Source organism: Petromyzon marinus, chromosome 4 (assembly GCF_048934315.1).
Source record: "Petromyzon marinus isolate PM22_M1 ecotype Great Lakes invasive population chromosome 4, UKy_Petmar_22M1.pri1.0, whole genome shotgun sequence".
NCBI lineage: Eukaryota > Metazoa > Chordata > Hyperoartia > Petromyzontiformes > Petromyzontidae > Petromyzon > Petromyzon marinus.
This window is the reverse complement of record NC_133670.1, coordinates 1,490,997-1,509,425: the sequence shown is the minus strand read 5'-3', so window position 1 is coordinate 1,509,425 and position 18,429 is coordinate 1,490,997. Positions and strand designations below refer to the sequence as shown.

The 18,429-nt window shown below is 43.6% G+C and overlaps 1 protein-coding gene across 2 annotated transcripts in view; it reads right to left on the bottom strand.

The window, feature by feature from the left end:
• LOC116938843 (collagen alpha-3(VI) chain-like) overlaps positions 1 to 18,429 on the bottom strand; it is a 123,206-nt gene that overhangs the window by 26,042 nt on the left and 78,735 nt on the right. For both annotated transcript variants that reach the window (XM_076054439.1, XM_076054429.1), the window contains 12 exons: positions 17,856 to 17,909; positions 15,419 to 15,454; positions 14,553 to 14,615; positions 12,880 to 12,942; positions 8,932 to 8,994; positions 7,327 to 7,389; positions 4,909 to 4,959; positions 3,746 to 3,781; positions 3,586 to 3,648; positions 1,465 to 1,527; positions 1,060 to 1,092; positions 13 to 49 (listed from right to left, as the gene is read on the bottom strand). In XM_076054439.1, the coding sequence (XP_075910554.1) occupies positions 13 to 49; positions 1,060 to 1,092; positions 1,465 to 1,527; positions 3,586 to 3,648; positions 3,746 to 3,781; positions 4,909 to 4,959; positions 7,327 to 7,389; positions 8,932 to 8,994; positions 12,880 to 12,942; positions 14,553 to 14,615; positions 15,419 to 15,454; positions 17,856 to 17,909 (625 nt within the window). The remainder of the gene's footprint in view (positions 1 to 12; positions 50 to 1,059; positions 1,093 to 1,464; positions 1,528 to 3,585; positions 3,649 to 3,745; positions 3,782 to 4,908; positions 4,960 to 7,326; positions 7,390 to 8,931; positions 8,995 to 12,879; positions 12,943 to 14,552; positions 14,616 to 15,418; positions 15,455 to 17,855; positions 17,910 to 18,429) is intronic.

Genomic DNA, 18,429 nt, shown 5'->3' with positions numbered 1-18,429 from the left:
AAAACTACTCACGGCAGTTTTCTCTGATTTGTTTCATTATTTCGCAATTCTGCAATTGAAACAAACAATGTAATGCATTAAAAATCCATAGCAAGATAGTCTATTACTCTACAATAATTAACAGCTGTACATGCAAGTGTATTGTGAGACGCTCACATAGTTGAGTAATGCAACACAAAAGCCATTCTAATGTGTTTCGGAAGATGCGCTTTATTGAAATATTTCGTCAGATATTAAAACCCCAAATCAGAGACACCTGAGATCCTGGTCCAGTTTTTTTGAGTAATGGCTTTGGTGGAAACTTCTGGCGGTGTCAACTGCCCACCGAGCGACCTCTGCCCCACTTTAAGATCAAAACACACGCGCCGATTGAGTGCGGCCGAAATGGGCCAGATCCCAGCAGCAACATCAAGGCAGGGCGAGCCGGGCTGAGGGACTCTGCAAGAGCGGCGTGATGCCAAACGCTGGTGTCACTATCTCTTCACTTTTTTTTACTATTTACTCAACTATTTTTTATTTTATCAGGTAAGGACCGACTGGAGCTATGTAGCTCTTTTTCCGATGCGGCCTGGCAATCACAAATGATAGCTCAACGAAGTGGGCTTATCATCACGTGGAAATGTACAGCAGCCAAATACTCTGAACGCGTGACGTTCGTTCTAAATGTGGAGGGAAAAACTGGAGGACCCTGAGAACAAAAATCCACGCGACCGCGGCAGAACACGCAAACTCCAAATATACAGGCGGCAGGTTCGAGATTGAACCCACGACCTCCTGTATACCAAGCAAGGTAGATAACATCTCGCCACCACGTGCTGTAGTTCCCTGAAACGTCCTCCTTCTCGAGATGTGACCGTTGATGATGATTATTATGAAACAAGTGCCAGTTTCCAAACGGCTTTAAAATTACATAATTTTTTTTAATAAAAAGGCAATACTTGACAAAAATACAAATGAAGAGCTGTATGTATGGTGAACGCCTTTCGTACCGTACGTAGCCAACTGTGCTAAGCGGAGGTGCATGTAATGTAGTGTTTGAGTCTTATTCTACCATCTCACCAATTTAGGAGGTACATTTGTCCCTTGGGGTCCCTAAAATAAACAAGCAAAACACATCTTACATCGATGAGGCAATTATAACACTCACAATACAGTCAGCTATTCACGCTTGTGAAAATCAATTACTCACGCATTTTTATAATTATATGCAAATACTATGCTCATGAAACATGTATGCTAATGGTGCAACATTTGCACAATAAGATGTATAAACAAAAGAAATATAAATGAAACGGTAAAAATTTGACAAAAAATATTTAGTTTTTATCAGACAGTAACACCAACTTATTATTGGAAATCTGTCGTATCCCAAGCGGACAATTAAATTATAAATTCATGAGACCTTTTGCCATTGGAATACAACTTTTATGAGAATGTGTAAGAGCCATAGACATCACGACGTACTGGAGGCCCAGGGGTTCCAAAGTTTCCTGGAGTCCCTGCAGAGCCAGGCGGACCCACATCACTCTGCAACACAAATGCAAAACGCCCGTCAACTGTGGCTCATGAACAAACGTGAACAAACACCATCAGAGGCCATCCAGTACCATACAGACTGTGCGACGTGATGCTCTTCAAGCCTACAAACACTTTGAGTAAACATAATGAATACAATATAAAAAAATATTCGAGAAGATTACTGGAATACTTACAGTTAGCCATCTGAACTGCTTCACATTATTTAGCATACCATATAAAGGAACAGCCTTGACGTTCTGTGCTCAAGCCATTGCTGGCCTACACTCTAGAGTTGCTCCAGAGGTGGTCTCCACTCTAGAGAGTCTCTAAAGTGGAGGCCACCTCTAGAGACTCTCTAGAGTAGAGGCCACCTTGAGAGACTCTAGAGTGGAGGCCACCTCTAGAGAGTCTCTAGAGTGGAGGCCACCTCTAGAGACTCTCTAGAGTGGAGGCCACCTCTAGAGAGACTCTAGAGTGGAGCCCACCTCTAGAGACTCTAGAGTGGAGGCCACCTCTAAAGAGACTCTCTGGAGTAGAGGCCACCTCTAGAGACTCTTAGAGTGGAGGCCACCTCTAGAGAGACTCTCTAGAGTAGAGGCCACCTCTAGATAGACTCTAGAGTGGAGGCCACCTCTCTAGAGAGACTCTCTAGAGTGAAGGCCACCTCTAGAGAGACTCTAGAGTGGAGGCCACCTCTAGAGAGACTCTCTAGAGTAGAGGCCACCTCTAGAGAGACACTAGAGTGGAGGCCACCTCTATAGAGACTCTAGAGTAGAGGCCACCTCGAGAGACTCTAGAGTGGAGGCCACCTCTAGATAGACTCTAGAGTGGAGGCCACCTCTAGAGAGACTCTAGAGTGGAGGCCACCTCTAGAGAGACTCTAGAGTAGAGGCCACCTCGAGAGACTCTAGAGCGGAGGCCACCTCTAGAGAGACTCTAGAGCGGAGGCCACCTCTAGAGAGACTCTAGAGTGGAGGCCACCTCTAGAGAGACTCTAGAGTGAAGGCCACCTCTAGAGAGACTCTAGAGTGGAGGCCACCTCTAGAGACTCTCTAGAGTGAAGGGCACCTCTAGAGACTCTCTAGAGTGGAGGCCACCTCTAGAGAGACTCTCTAGAGTGAAGGCCACCTCTAGAGACTCTAGAGTGGAGGCCACCTCTAGAGACTCTCTCTAGAGTGGAGGCCACCTCTAGAGAGACTCTCTAGAGTGAAGGCCACCTCTAGAGAGACTCTCTAGAGTAAAGGCCACCTCTAGAGACTCTAGAGTGGAAGCCACCTCTAGAGACTCTCTAGAGTGGATGCCACCTCTAGAGAGACTCTCTAGAGTGAAGGCCACCTCTAGAGAGACTCTCTAGAGTGGAGGCCACCTTTAGAGACTCTCTAGAGTGAAGGCCACCTCTAGAGAGACTCTAGAGTGGAGGCCACCTCTAGAGAGACTCTAGAGTGGAGGCCACCTCTAGAGACTCTCTAGAGTGGAGGCCACCTCTAGAGAGACTCTAGAGTGAAGGCCACCTTTAGAGAGACTCTAGAGTGGAGGCCACCTCTAGAGAGACTCTAGAGTGGAGGCCACCTCTAGAGAGACTCTAGAGAGACTAGAGGTGGCCTCCACTCTAGCGAGTCTCTCTAGATGTGGCCTAATCTTCCACTTCGACCAGCATCCAAGAACAAGTACATTGCATCCAATTATAAATTAAGTACAAAACTAAGTGATCATTTGGGACCAGTAGTACCTGCCTTTATGAATCCAAAACAGTACTTTCTGACAGGAACCATAAATACATGCTCCACTATGTGCATGGACAATAGGGGTAATAAGGGGTTTGTTATTCTGTATGCCCTAATGAAATAAAGTTTAACGATTTGAATAGGAAAATATTTTTTGTAGTAGAAGATTCAAGGAGGTCGGTGGATGGCTATTATAGGGAATGAAAAGAGTGCATCTACAGCTGAACCGTGTAACGTTGATAAATGAGCAGTTGATATGTGCATAGGTGCAACATTATATGCGCTATGTGTGGTAAACTGCATGCAAAAACAACTGAAATGTATTCCAATCAGGCACAAGTACCGCTCTGCCTTTGAAGCCTTTTGAAGCCTTCTCACCCTTGTCCCCTGAAGTCCCAGGTTCACCCTAGCACAGGTTAAAAATGTATATATCTTATCAAAAGGATCATGGTCATAATGGTAACATATACAATTTCATGAAAAAGAGTGGGGAGTAAGCGTACCATTTCTCCTGGATATCCGATTTCACCGACGTCCCCCTGCAAGAATAAAGAAGCGACGCTCTGTCGTTATGAGGTACACCGGGTGTAGCCTGTGTCAATCAAAAGGTGAGCTGTACATAGCCATTGCAGCGATTTATTTATTATTGTAGTGACTGTGAATGTCACTGTGTGGTGCCGGGGTTGCGAGGCCACGGCGGATAATGTGTTGTCATTATGTGCAGCCCGGTTACTGGGCGTAGTATCAGCCCTAGCGGGGCTTGGGTGAGCGCTGGTTAGCACGGAGGCACCATGTACAGTGTGTGGTACGGGCTCCCGGTGAGGGAGCGAGAGGGAGTGTCAGCAAGCCAGGGTTACGTTGGGGCATGATATGCTGGTTGACCTACCGACATGTGACCGAATGATATTGGAGGGGGGCCACCGGTGCACGGGGGCCTCTGGGATGTCACGTGGAATAAAAGAGCTCTCGGGAGCCTTCGGGAGAGAGCTCGAGAGATCTAGAAGGTGGGCGGGGCGAGAGGAGGAGCCAGCCCCAGCCAAGGCCGATATAACAGGGGCCCCGTGAGGGGCTCGGGGTTCTTTGGGTAGTTTGTGAAGAAGATCCACATCGGGTTGAAGAAGCCTCTAGCCATGCGGTCTGGGACCCAGCTCGTGGGCCAGACCGAGATAGCGGGACCGTGTCTAGTTCTGCTGAAGTGTGGTTAGATGGGCATTCAACACCCAAGTGTAGGTTACGTTATGTTGTGTTGAGTTGATGTAACAAATAGTGTTGCTCCCAAGACAACGTCTGCGACTCAGTTGGACTCACTACATTATTATTATTATTCGCAAGTTAGCCCAGGAAAGCCTCACTGAAGTCTCAAGACCCTTTTTCAGTAAGGTCCTGCCAAGTTTTAGCCATAGGGGGCGATGTTGCTGCTGCTGTGTGTGTGATCCTAATTGAGTAATTTGCAACTAATTGTCCAGTGTTTGGATGTTTTGGCCAATACCAGTGACATTCTTCGTAGGTTTTTTTTTACCTCTCCCCCAGAAAGGTTGCAAGGGGTCTTTAAACTGTCATCTACATGCAATTAAATAATACTAAAAGACCACACTGAAAGGAAGATTGCCAACTTCGTAAAATGGCAACAGCACATGGTGAAGGTGTTGGGTGGTAATTGTGAGACCTTAGGTCCTCTAACTCCGGAGACACCATAGCCATCGTATCCGTTCACACCCTACAATGACAACAAAATCGCATTTGAGAAGATTAGTTCACATGGAACGTGCGGTGACATTACATCACCGTACCTGGTTATATGTGACAACACACCAACAGGTGGATCAACGACAAAACCATAGTTTGCAAGCCCAGGCTTCTACCTCTTTGGCAATTCCTCGGAGTACATCAATGTCTTATCTGTGGGTCCCGAAGATGGCTGACATGCCGATCTGGGGTAGACGCTCTGTCGTGGCACGGCCACGTGTTTCCAAGAGGGATGGGTGGCCCTGGTTTGCTGATTTTTGCCTGTGACAGGACAGCCCTGGCAAACAACTTGTCAAATGTGCAATGTCCTTCTTCTTAAACATTACAGCATGAGGAGACGTATGACCACGTTTTTATTTTTTTGTCTGCAGTAGATTAAATTGCTAATTACAGTCGCCGACTAACATTTCTGGAAAACGTCCGTAATATAATTGGTCACATTTGGTTGATTCTCACTTCTTTCATTTTTTTTCCTGATGCAACCTCTCACAAAATCATCTGACGCCAGGTTAATGTAAGAATAAGAGCTTTAGTTTGAAATGAAGTGGTGAATACAGAATTACATGAACATATAAAAGTGTTGTGCCATTTGAGAGTTAATTACTATGTTACATTATGAAGCAGAACGTTTATATATGAAGACAAACTTACTAAACCCTTTCCCATTCTGATGACGTACATGTACATATAAAATTAACCCTGAACTGCTTGCGCATTCCGATATTCAGCGGTGAATGGGACCCACCCTGCAACTTGCAGATCTCTCGGAATGGGAAAGGGTTAAGATAACCAGGTACTCATATTCTTGGTTCTTTCGGTAAAGTCACGTAGAAGGGAAATAATAAATAATAAAAATAAAACATAATAAAATAAAATTCTCACGACATTTCAGGTAAAGAACAGAGCTTATTTCCCTTCTACGTGACTTTACCAAAAGAACGAAGAATATGAATCCCTGCAGTCACGAAAGCTTTAAATAAAAATATAACCAGGTAATTTATTTGTATTAGAAAAGTGTACACATTTGGCACACAGATTACAAATGGTTATGGATTTAATTTATACATTTGGACATGTTATTTGAAATTACATTCAAGATATTATGTTTCAGAGATGTAGGTGTACTTTATTTGTATTAGAAAAGTATTATTTATGGAGTATCAAATTGTTGAGGAATGGTTGATGTGGTCAAGGCGTTTGTGGTGTTATTGTATTTTTATGGGGAGCAGTAGTGTAGCGGTTAGAGTGCTGCGCTATGAACCTGGCAACATAGGTTCGATTCACGCTCATGGCCAACATCAGTAGCGATTATCCAAACCGGTTCTGGGCATCCCCTAGGTGGACTCAGCCTCAATTGAGTACCTGGTGCGGTGTATAAACATTGCCACTAGGGAGACAAAGGCGGTCGGGCGTGGTGCTGGCCACCCACCCCCTCATGTGCTGTGTCGGTCTTCATAGGTGTTCACTAACAGCACTTGCCCCAACAGTTTATTAAGGCTATACGGGGGGGTCTTTGTTTATATATTGTTGCTATTGGACTGTTTACCCAGGGAACCATCACTGAGTCTCAAGAATCTTTCAGGAGAGACCTGACGAATTTCACAATAAGGGGTGATATTAATGCTGTGTGTAATTTCAATTGAGCAATTTGCAGAACATTTTCAGTATGGGGATGTTTGGACAAATCAGTTACGTTTGTTTAGCTATTGGAGGAAATTTGAGAATCCGGAGGAGCCCCATGTAGAACAGGGGGAGAACATACCTAATCCACACAAAAAGGTACCCGAGTTGGAAATGGAACCCAGGCCCTTCTGGCTGGACGGCACGAGCGTTATCACTGTGCCAGCCTGCCCCCGTGTGGTTCGGTAGTGAGTGAGACGGTACAACCTGGGTGACAGTGGGAATTTGGATTGAATTGCCAACAGAGGTGTAGTGAAGGGTATCCTAGGGTGTATGTGTTGTAACTCTTATGAACGTGATATCACGATTTAGAAACTAATCAATGCACGTATCCAATAACGTGCGTAAGGTGCATTAATGTCAAATCAATATATTTGTATAGTCATTGGTTCATAGACTCATGTAGCCACTATTGATTGCACATACAAAACCAGGGCGAATAAATATCACACTGTAACTAATGATCCAAAATGATGATTAGTCAAATCACGAAGAAGGTGAATCGTTGCTCTTCTTATTGATGATGAAAACGTTTGGTAAAGGATGTTTTAGTTATTCCCATCATGGAGCACCCAGGATATGTTTTAGTTATTCCCATCATGGAGCACCCAGGTCTTCCCATCGCTCCTACTACACTCCCCCATGGTGAAATACTCACGGGATATCCTTGTTTCCCAGGGTATCCAATGCCTCCTTTGTCCCCTCGTTCACCACGTTCTCCCTGTTACAAAACCACTTTTAGCAGACATCTTTATTCAAGAGCACCGTATATAGGTGTCTGCGGTACAAATGCGACACTTAACTTTGATACTGTACTACACTGCAATGGTGTAGACAGAGTTATTAACAGGAGGAGGTTACTATTACACATGTTCCATAGGTAATACACATAATGGACTGCAGTCAATCATAGAAAACGATGATTTTGCATCCATTAGCAATGTCTAAGCGCCGTTTTTGTCATGAGAAAGATGTCTCTGTCCAGCACAACCCTGGGGCAGTCGTACGGAGTGTGCGCAGTGCCCAAGATTACACAAAGTGCAAGTTCAACGTTCATCCAACGTCTAAACTAGGAGCCACTGCTGTGCCGCCATATTTTCCAGCCCCAGGGTTATTCAAGTGTTGGTGTTCGAAGATCCACGTCGGGGAGAAGAAGCCTCTAGCCACGCGGTCCAGGACCCGGCTTGTGGTCCGGACCGGGATAGCGAACCGTGGCTAGGTCTGCTGTAGCGTGGTTAGATGGGCATTTGAGACCCGAGCGTAGGTTGTGTTATGTTGCGTATTGTTACGTGAATAAATAGTGCTGCTCCCAAGATAACGTCTGCGACTCAGTTGAACTCACTACACAACCAACCATTGATCCAATTATTTTTCTGGCTGGGAAATTGCCCCTCCAAATCCAAACGGATGCGACAGGTTTTACTGCAGCTAAAGCCGTCACGATCGTGAATGCTCTACATCTCTTCAGGCAAGATACTCACAGCTGTGAAAATTGCGACATGTGAGCAGGGTGACATCATGGGGTCTATGAGATTTGCTGCAGGTGGGGTGTTTTACAAACTTCCTGCATAAATCACCAGACAGCTGCCATAAACAATTAACTGGCAAGTTTCTATTATGCACTTTACTACCATACACGTTGTAAATCTTCACAAAATCCAATGTACAGAAGTGGTTTCCATAAGTTCAACACTCAGACGTAAAACGAATTGTTCCCTGATGGTACAGACAGGCAAGAGCAAAAGGAACATTCATAACAACCATTACACTGGGATATTGTTATTATTACCACTAGCCATTCACACATCCTTTAGACATGACTGTCCGTCCATCCCTCCCATCCAGCCAGCAAAACTTTTCTCGTTGGATGGGAGATGGCGGTGAAGTCATCAGAAAAACATATTTTTTACTTGATTTGAAGCTTTCCTGACTGCAGGAATCCATACTCTTTGCTTCTTTACCGAAATAACCAAAGAGTATATTTTTTACTTTTACATTTTTATCATTACAAGTTTTTCATCAATAAATTAAATGTTTTTTTCCTGAGCAAGTAACTGTGAAACGCACAGCGTAAGTGCGAAGTATGTCCTTAAAAGATGAAACGCGTAACTGCGAATTCGCGCAACGGGAGTACGCGTTACGCGAGGGACGCCTGTATTTATATTTATCAGGCATTGAAAATACATATGCAGGTTACTTGTAACTGGTCCAAATTAAGATACAGGCCTTAACGCTGCAAGTGATAGTCTAGTGTGCCACATACCTTGGTTCCTCGACCACCAGGCTCACCAGGATTACCAATTGGGCCTTGTTGTCCAGGATCACCCTAAAATGTCAGGGAAGAGAATTCTGTTTTGTAACAACAAGGATGTTTTCATGTGTTTACTCAGGAAAGCATCAAGGGTCAGAAGACGTCCCCCCCCCCAAAAAAAAAACAGTTCTGCATAGGGATTTTTGCCTGTTCTGTTTGTTTTTATTCCTTATGGAAATAAACCAGAATATTCAGAGAAACCCATGTACAGTACATGATGGAATAACAACAAATGGTTAACAAATGCACTTGTTGTACTTCCATCGCCTGGCCACTTTGCAAATCAGTTGGTTCGGGGATTTTTCAAAAGCAAGAATTAGATGAATCCACCTTTTCCTCTCAAATGCTGAGTTACAGGCATCACTTGTCATGTTTTGAGTCTTTTTGTAATTTGTACAATAATTATTACCAATACAATAAGCATCTATGTCAGCAAACAGCACACAAAGCAATACAATTGTAAAGTGTGAATTGTCAAAATACAACCACGTATCAAGGTGCTTAATGAATTGGAGCAACATTTTAAAAACAATATTTATCATTTTCTTGGTTCTTTCGGTAAAGTCACATAGAAGGGAAACAATAAAATAATGAAAATATAAAACAATAACATTCTCACGATGTCTCAACTGCAACACAAGCAATCATCAGGTGTGAAAACCACAGCAAGAACACTTGAAAAAAGTGGCGTTTTTTTACGTTAGCACCACAGAGAGCGATTTGGCAGTTATTCAGATGAACGAGTCCATCTATGTTCGGAAAAGAAGAGGGGGGAGATGAAAAGAATGGATGCGGTCTGAAAGCCACCGTAAGCGTGAACAATCAATTAAGACCCGAAATGGTTTATCAAATCCTTCCAATGATTTCTAAGCCAGAATCCATCTTCTCGGTTGAAATTGTCTCTGTGTTTGTATATGTGGATAGCCTCTGTCTCTGAAGCCATCTGGCTACCATGAGAGATTCGTTCGTTTCGAACATAGATGGACTCGTCCATCTGAATAACTGCCAAATCGCTCTCCGTGGTGCTAACGTTAAAAAAACGCCACTTTTTTCAAATTTTCTTGCTGTGGTTTTCACACCTGATGATGATTGCTTGTGTTGCAGTCAAAACGTCGTGATAATTTTTTTTATATTTTTATTTTATTGTTTCCCTTCTACGTGACTTTACTGAAAGAACCAAGAATATGAATCCCTGCAGTCACGAAAGCTTTAAATTAAAATATTTATCATGACGTCTTAGTGAAATACTACCGGATGATCATATTCAACGCAGAATGCTTTTGCCAGAATTAAATTAAATAACGCTTCATTTGTGCTTCATCAACCACTATTTTTCCATAATATAAGTTTTAGGATTAGATCGCGTAAATATAAATGTGTCGTTAAATTCGCCACCACCCGACAAAGCCAATTAATAAGGTTTGTCACGTAAACAAAAAATGCCAATTCGTTACTAGTACAGCGAACCGGTGTGTTGGAGAGTAAACCCAAAAAATTTACAATTCGAGTACAACGTTTCGCCAGTAATTACGACTAGCATCATCAGGCGGACAGCCAGAGTTGTGGAAAAATCCTCCTGCTTCGGTCTTAAATGTTGCCATTTGTGCAGTGATGGATTACGGCAGTAGAGGGGGTCCCTGGTGCAGGGCAGAGTTGATGACCTCTCAGGAGAGCCTCAGCCAGCAGTTGTCACTGGGTGGCCTCAAAAAATAGTATCAGAATAGTGCTGGATGCAGTCACATTTGCACATGTGATTTGTAAATTTTATCCTTCCCTGTAGTATCATAGTTAAATATTAAAGTTAACTGCTGTGTGGTGTTACCTTGGTGTGGTCTGGGACTATTTTATTGTTCTTGATACCTTGCCCAAGCGTGATAAATCAGACTTATTAATACATTTGTGTATTCTTTATTTATTTTATTTAGTGACTTGCTTCCCTTTTTCTCTATTTTGCACTCTTATCGGTTTTTTGTACTGTTTGCTGTTATACATTTCTGACCTGCCCATACGGGACATCTGTGAAAAAGAGCTTTATAGCTCATCGGATTCCTCCTCCAGTCTAAATAAAGATTCTGATTCTAACAGCAGACACATGGAAGCCCTCAAAATAAACGTAAGAAGCCCTCAATATCCACATAAGAGCCCTTACGTAGCAATGGGTTGTGGGAACTATGGAGGACTGACGAGGGGGTGCAGGCAGTTTGTGGCATCGAACATTAGACAACCAAACATTATCAGAATCTTTCAGAAATCAGAATCTTTATTTATCCCGTAGAAATCCTTTGAGCTATGAGGCTCTTTTTTCACAGGAGTGCAGGCAGGACGGGTCAGAAAGCTCCACCTGTAAGCCAAACAGACAAGTCAACCGGCTCCTAACACTAGCCATCTCAGTGACTCAAACCCTAACCCCACAGCCCGTGTTTCTGTGCTTTTCCAGCCTCTGTAATGCTTCTCTTTTCTCTTCAGTGTTGTTGAACACAGGGCCAACTTTGGCCGCAGCATGCTGGCCTTCACTCTGATCAGTAGAGGGGTCCTCGTCCACCACATTGGAAGCTTCCATGGGTAAACAATCGTAATAAATGAACATATATAAAATGTACTGTTTGGTTCTTTAGGTAAAGTCACGTAGGTAGAAAAATTAAATTAAATTAAAAAATAATATATCATGACGTTTCGATCGCAACACAAGCGGTCGTCCTCCGGCAGAAAAAAATAATCCAGCAGTGGAACTGCTGAACCAGGAAGAACACAGCGAGAGAGCTGTTACAACAAGAGGTAATATGTGGCAAAGGGCAAGCAGGCGGGGTCTGAGCTGGAAAGGAATTCCATCCCCGCACGCAAGTACACATAGACATGACATTAACTTGCTAATCCCCCAAATTTCTCTGCCTAATCGATCCCAAGAACATAATGCTTATCTCCCATTAACACTGCTGTTGTGCGCATATGCAGGGACGATACTCTTATGCGGCGACGGAAGCTCATTTCGTGCTAATCTCTCTCCCTAATCTCTCTCCCTAATCTCCCTCATTAACACAACTGACGTGCTTGCGTGCGGGGATGGAATTCCTTTCCAGCTCAGACCCCACCTGCTTGTCCTTCGACTCTCTCGCTGTGTTCTTCCTGGTTCAGTAGTTCCACTGCTGGCTTATTTATTTCCGCTTGACGACGACCGCTTGTGTTGCGATCGAAACGTCGTGATATGTTATTTTTATTTTATTTTTCTACCTACGTGACTTTACCTAAAGAACCAAAGAGTAAATTTTATATATGTTCGTTTATTATGATTGTTTACCGATGGACGCCTCACGGAATCTCTTTTTTAGAAGGGACCTATTAAACAAAACAAAAACTATTTATTTTACCAGGTAAGGCCCACTGAGATGTGTAGTTCTTAGAAGCGACCTGGCCACAAATGATAGGTCAACGAAGTGGCTTATCATGCGGAAATTCATAGCAGCCAAATGTGGAGAGAAAAACCGGAGGACTTGGAGAAACATCCAAACGACCACGGGGAGAGAGAACACACAAACTCCAAATATACAGGGTTGGAATAGAACCCATGGCCTCCTGTATACAATGTAAAGGAGTTAACATCTCACCAACAAGTTTCACAGTCGGAGGTGATATTAATGCTGTGTGTAATTCCAATTTAGTAATTTTCAGTCATTTTTTCATCATTGGGATGCCTTTGACCGATAGCAGTTAAATGTATGTTTTGTTTACATGACTATGAATCACCACTGTAAAGGCGGCCATGAGTGAAGGAATGAGGCTAACCCCCTTTTCCTGATGATGACCGCTTGTGTTGCGATCGAAACGTCGTAGTTTTTTGTCATTTTCTTTGAACCTATCTATGTGACTTTACCAAAAGACCCAAAGAATAAAATGCGTACTCACATGGCAGCCACGCATACCACTTAGTCCTCTGCTGCCTTGGGCACCCGGGCTTCCTCTGTTACCCTGAAGTTCAAGCAGACATTTACAGACTTTAGACACTCGTTTACAGACTTTAAACACAATCTTTATTTGCAAGCCACGGCAGCTATGCACTTTTAAATGTATATTGAAAACTAATTTCTTGGGAACTGCTTTGTTGTGTTTAGTTTGTTGTCCTTCCCCCCCATCTCCGATTAGCATGGTTGACTACGTACGGTGCTAAAGAAGTTCCACATACATACAACATTGAAATCTGAACTACAACATATGCATGACTTTATTTGACATAAACATACATAATAAAAACAAACTTTCTATTGAAATGCAAACTATATTGCACAACCTGAATTGTAAACCCTATTGTCAGTTGTTGTGTAATACTTATTGTGCTTTTTAATCTCAAGTGTCTTAGAATAAAATACATTCACCAAGTCACCGACATCACCGAAGGCAAAACTGAACTGACACAGGCATGAATGCTGACATTGTGGCAATAATGGGCATTTACATGTAAGGGTAATGACAATTCACGCGATCAGCTTCACTGTGTGCACAGCTTCCATGGCTGTGACAAAAAGGCCAGATTCATTAGCCCCGTACGAGTTAAGGTTTAATCACGCGTGCAAGGAGGGAAGGCCTGGGATAAAACGAGAGTGTAAGGCACACTTGTTGCACCTCCGGTTAGCACGGTTGGCTATGTACGCTGTGAAATAAGTTCAACTTCCAGTATAGGATATGGATTGGGCGCAAGTATACATGTTGCGAGTCTGTGCACAACATTACCGTGTGTTTAGACAGAGAATGTGCACACTTAAACGTGTATGAATACCTACACATGCAGTTGGGACCCTGAGAAACCTGGAACATGGCCCATTGTAGGCCTCTCACTGCCCTGTCAGCTGTCTAGCAATTCGTTATGTGACGTGCGTAGACACAGAAGCACACACACATTCTGGTAAGGCCTACATGGTCGTTTAACAATCACGGCAAGGCAAACATATACTGGTGCAGCACACAGAGCTACAGGTAGAGGTGACCATGGCCTCTAAGAGGAATTCATTGTCCTGGGCCCCCTTTAGAAGGAGCCCTTGTATAGGCATACAGGTTTCCCACTGTTCTATGCGGGTTCGCGCTGTACATGTGGCTCACCTATTTTTACCCCAAAAATGTGTTCTACCATGCGGTTTGAATTCACTCTACATGCGGCTATGTGGTGGGACGAGGAACAACATTGTGCATGTGTACCGTGTGTGTACTGTGTGTGCTCTGCGTGTACTGTATGTGTACTGTGTGTATACTGTCTACTATGTGTACTGTAAGCGCCACTTGGCAGGCAGCTGTCTCCTCATGCGGTTTCGCTTTGTTGTTACTATTTTTTTGGAACGCATCTTCTACCACCGCATTGAAACCTGTAACATCTCAATGAGGTAATACACACATTTATACGCGTGGCGCACATTGGTACCATTGTACACCACACGATTGGCAGTGCAGCAACTGAATTATCCCGACAAATATACGTAAACCTCTGCAATTATCTGCCGTAAAATGTACAAATGTTTCGGGTAGTACGCTGGGAACGTTTTGTTTACCACCGTTACTGCAGTACGAATTCCCATGAGTGTGCCTCTTACTGCACTTCCAGGATAGCCCGCGAGTCCTCTGGTTCCGCCTCCTCCCGAAGCACCCTTCTCACCCTGCGCCCACACAATTAGAAAGCGAAATCATAACCGCACCGAATCTTTTGTAAGCCCCCGTCAAGCACCTTGAGCAAAGGTACTCTAAATTAATATTGGTTGTATTAGATTTGTACACGCGCAAGATTCGTAGGACATAACGGAAGGCATAATTGCGTTACTGTAGCACGGGTCAAATCTTACTTAAATTCATTCAAGATGTCTACAAATCCATTATTGGTGTCAAATGTTTAATGGGAGATAGGGTTATTCCTCTAGCTGTACTGCACGATATACCACAACTTATGCTGTAAGATGTGTTACATTAATGAGTGGATTGGTTTCATTAGACTATATCACGGCAAATAAAATTATCTTAGAATGGCATTGATGTGTAACTTAATGTGATCCTCATCAAATTTTATCGTCTGCCGGAATATTATGGATTCTGTACAATTTGATTCATCTGTAAATAAATGTTATAACTGATTGTAAAGAAAGGGGGGGGGTTCCAATGATGTCAAAGGGTCTTTAACATCTGCTGAGAATCAGTATTGTATGGACAATACACACCACCACACTAATAACCAGGGGCGGTCTACTGGATTCGAATCTGCGAACCCCTGCAATGAGCGGCGAGCGCGCCATCGCTGGGCCGTGTCATCATCTTGTGCAAGTTTTGTGTGAAGGCTTCTTCTTACGAGGATGTGGGGATGCACACCCATGTGTCACGTGCACCGAGCACAAACTGATCGCCGAACACATTAGTTGTGAACGTTCCTGTTTACACGGCAGTACAGTGGATGTCTTAAACCCAAACGCACTTTGAGTCCAGACGGTCCCCGCCAGCCCTTTGCACCCTACATGGGAACCAGAAGGAAATGCAGGTGGAGTTATACACTTTCAAAAGACACCAACGTCTATCACTTTTCAGAACAAATCAAACAGACCAAACACAGCACGACAACGCAACTGCAAAATGGCAGCGCACTTATCCATAGATATTGACGCACTGCATGCTACCACATTTCTATTGCGATATAAAAAAATAGCTTGATAATATACACCCGTGTGTCATCTCTAGTCTCTTAACAGTACACTATTCATGAGGAGCATACATTACCTTCAAAGTATTTGCATCTTCCTAAATTGTTTGGTGCAATTATGTTTAACTGTTGCTTGACCAACAAGTAATTCTTCAATACATTGGTGCAATTATGTTTAACTGTTGCTTGACCAACAAGTAATTCTTCAATACATTTCTAAATAAAGATATACACGGACAAGGGCCAGATTCACGAATTATTTAAACAGCTGAGACGCACCCCCCTTGGCAATCTGAGTCACTGCGGTAATGGATTCACTCCAAAGACACTCACATATTTTGGCCAAAACATCACAAAAGCGGCCCCTTTCCAACACATATGTAGTGTTCGATTTCACTCGGACAACTTCTGTCTTTGAACACCGCTTTATTTACAACTCTCAGCATGTCCTCCACATTCCACGGTATCCTGGTCGGCACGGCTCGCTCGCCGTGCTTCACTCGGCTCGCTCGCCACCTTTGTCTCTCCACTCCCCACTATTACTTCGCTTACTCCGCCGCTAAATTCTTCGTCTCCGCTCTCCGCTATCACCGTCGCTATGTTCTCTCCACTGCTAACTGCTTCAACTCTGTTCACCGCTATCACCATCACTATGCGCAATGCACTGCTACTGCTTCATCCCTGTTCACCGCTATCACCGTCACTGTGCTCTCTCCACTGCTGGCTGTTCTCGTCTCCAGCTCCGCTATCGCTACGCTCTCTCCACCGCTAACTACTTCGTCTTTGCTCCAAGCTCCGTCTCCAACTCCGTCTCCCTTCCACTCTGTCTTCCAAACTCTGTCTCTCAAACTCTGTCTCTCAAACTCTGTCTCTCAAACTCTGTCTCTCAAACTCTGTCTCTCAAACTCTGTCTCTCAAACTCTGTCTCTCAAACTCTGTCTCTAAAACTCTGTCTCTCAAACTCTGTCTCAAAAAACTCTGTCTTCCAACTCTGTCTCTCAAACTCTCCACACTTCAATTCCCGCTGTTGACTCCAAGCTCTCCAAACTCCAACTCCTAGCTCCAATTGCCGACCCCCCAATTTATCCCCGCTCTCATTACGCCCCATTTAATTAGTCCGCGTCCCAACGGCACTCCGCGTGATCGTACACCTGCTTCTCGCCAGACTTCCCGACGCCTCTCCGGCCCCGGCAACATTACCAAACAATCACAGCCGTCCTTGGCTCTCCCAGCTTAATTGCCCCAACATAACCTGCACTGTATTTGCCTTCGTTACAGGCTGACCCAACATGAACCGCACTGTCTCTGTTTCCATGCAATACGCACCTTTCTACTCCACTACACATATGTTACAGGGGGCTGAGAAATCAAGGATAAAAGGCACTATGTGTGAATAGTAATGAAACGAAGGGTGCATTAGAGTTTCGATCCTCATTCAGTCCAGGGTTTTCAAATACACTTCATTGCTATAAATATCTACAGCTAGGTTTTCAGAATCCAAATACACACGTGGATTCAAACATCCTAGATCCGGTCCCACTCATACACTAACGAAAAGATGCTTATTGTTGAACTTCAGGTCCTTTGTTATTGTTTATATATACTATATTTGTATAAGGACTGTAGGTTAAGCAAACAAACAGGAAAATAATTTCCTTACAGTTAAGCCTTCGGCCTATGGTATCGTCAGACGAAATGTACAGAAATCGCCAAGCCATGAGACTGTATTTTCAGTGGCCACGTGCAGCTATCAGAGACCTCCACTGACCTTCGTGGACAGACATCAACAATACGTGACATTTTACTCGACGATTTTATTCAACGTTAATGTATATTACATTAATATGCCATGACTACGACGTTTCGCTGCTTCATCAGGCGATTTGCCGGCTGGTTGCAATCACCAGCAAAATGGCATACTCAATTGTAAATGTTGTGCGTTTACTTGCCATCACACCGATTTGCTAAAGCAATAGCTAATTGGCACCTTATGTTCAAGTTACACACCTTAATGATTAGTCATGCCGGGTGGTGGTGGGTTAGCGACACATTTATATTTATCCGATCTAACCGAAAAACCTTTATTATGAATTAAGCACACGTCCATGCTCTGATTCTGTCTGTCACATATTTTACACCTGAATGGACAATGACGGCACTGAGGTGATATTGAAGCGACTTTTGTGTTGTGATGCACACAAACGGAGTGACTCACGTCAGGCCCCGGTGGCCCAGGGTCAGCAGGCAGCCCATCGGTCCCAGGCAGGCCCTAAGAGTACAAACGAAGCGTCAGAGATGTTGCCACAAACACACTCGCTCCAAATAATGCGCAAGTACAATCACGTGTTATTTTATCTATAACTATCATTTGTGGTGTAATGATTCACGTTCACAATTCAATAGTGTCAATTTATGGTAACAATTTAATTTTGTTTAACTGAATGGCGAATTTGCATCACACAAATTCGAGGCTAAGGTAGTACAGCAAGTGGATTCATTTCCATCTGTATTCCATCTGTACGGAGATGAATTATAAATGTCCTGGTACTCCGGTTTCCTCCCATGTGTATAATCACTCATTAATGGAGTTGGCCAAACATTCCAAAATAATATCACCTCAGCGACAGAGCTCTGTCGTCCCGACAGGTTTGTTCCTTTCACCTGAAGAAGGCCACTTGTGTTGTGGCCGAAACGTCGTGAGAATTTTATTGTTTTATTTTATTATATTTTTCTCATTCCACGTGACTTTACCGAAACAACCAAAGAAGATGAATCCTTGTAGTCACGAA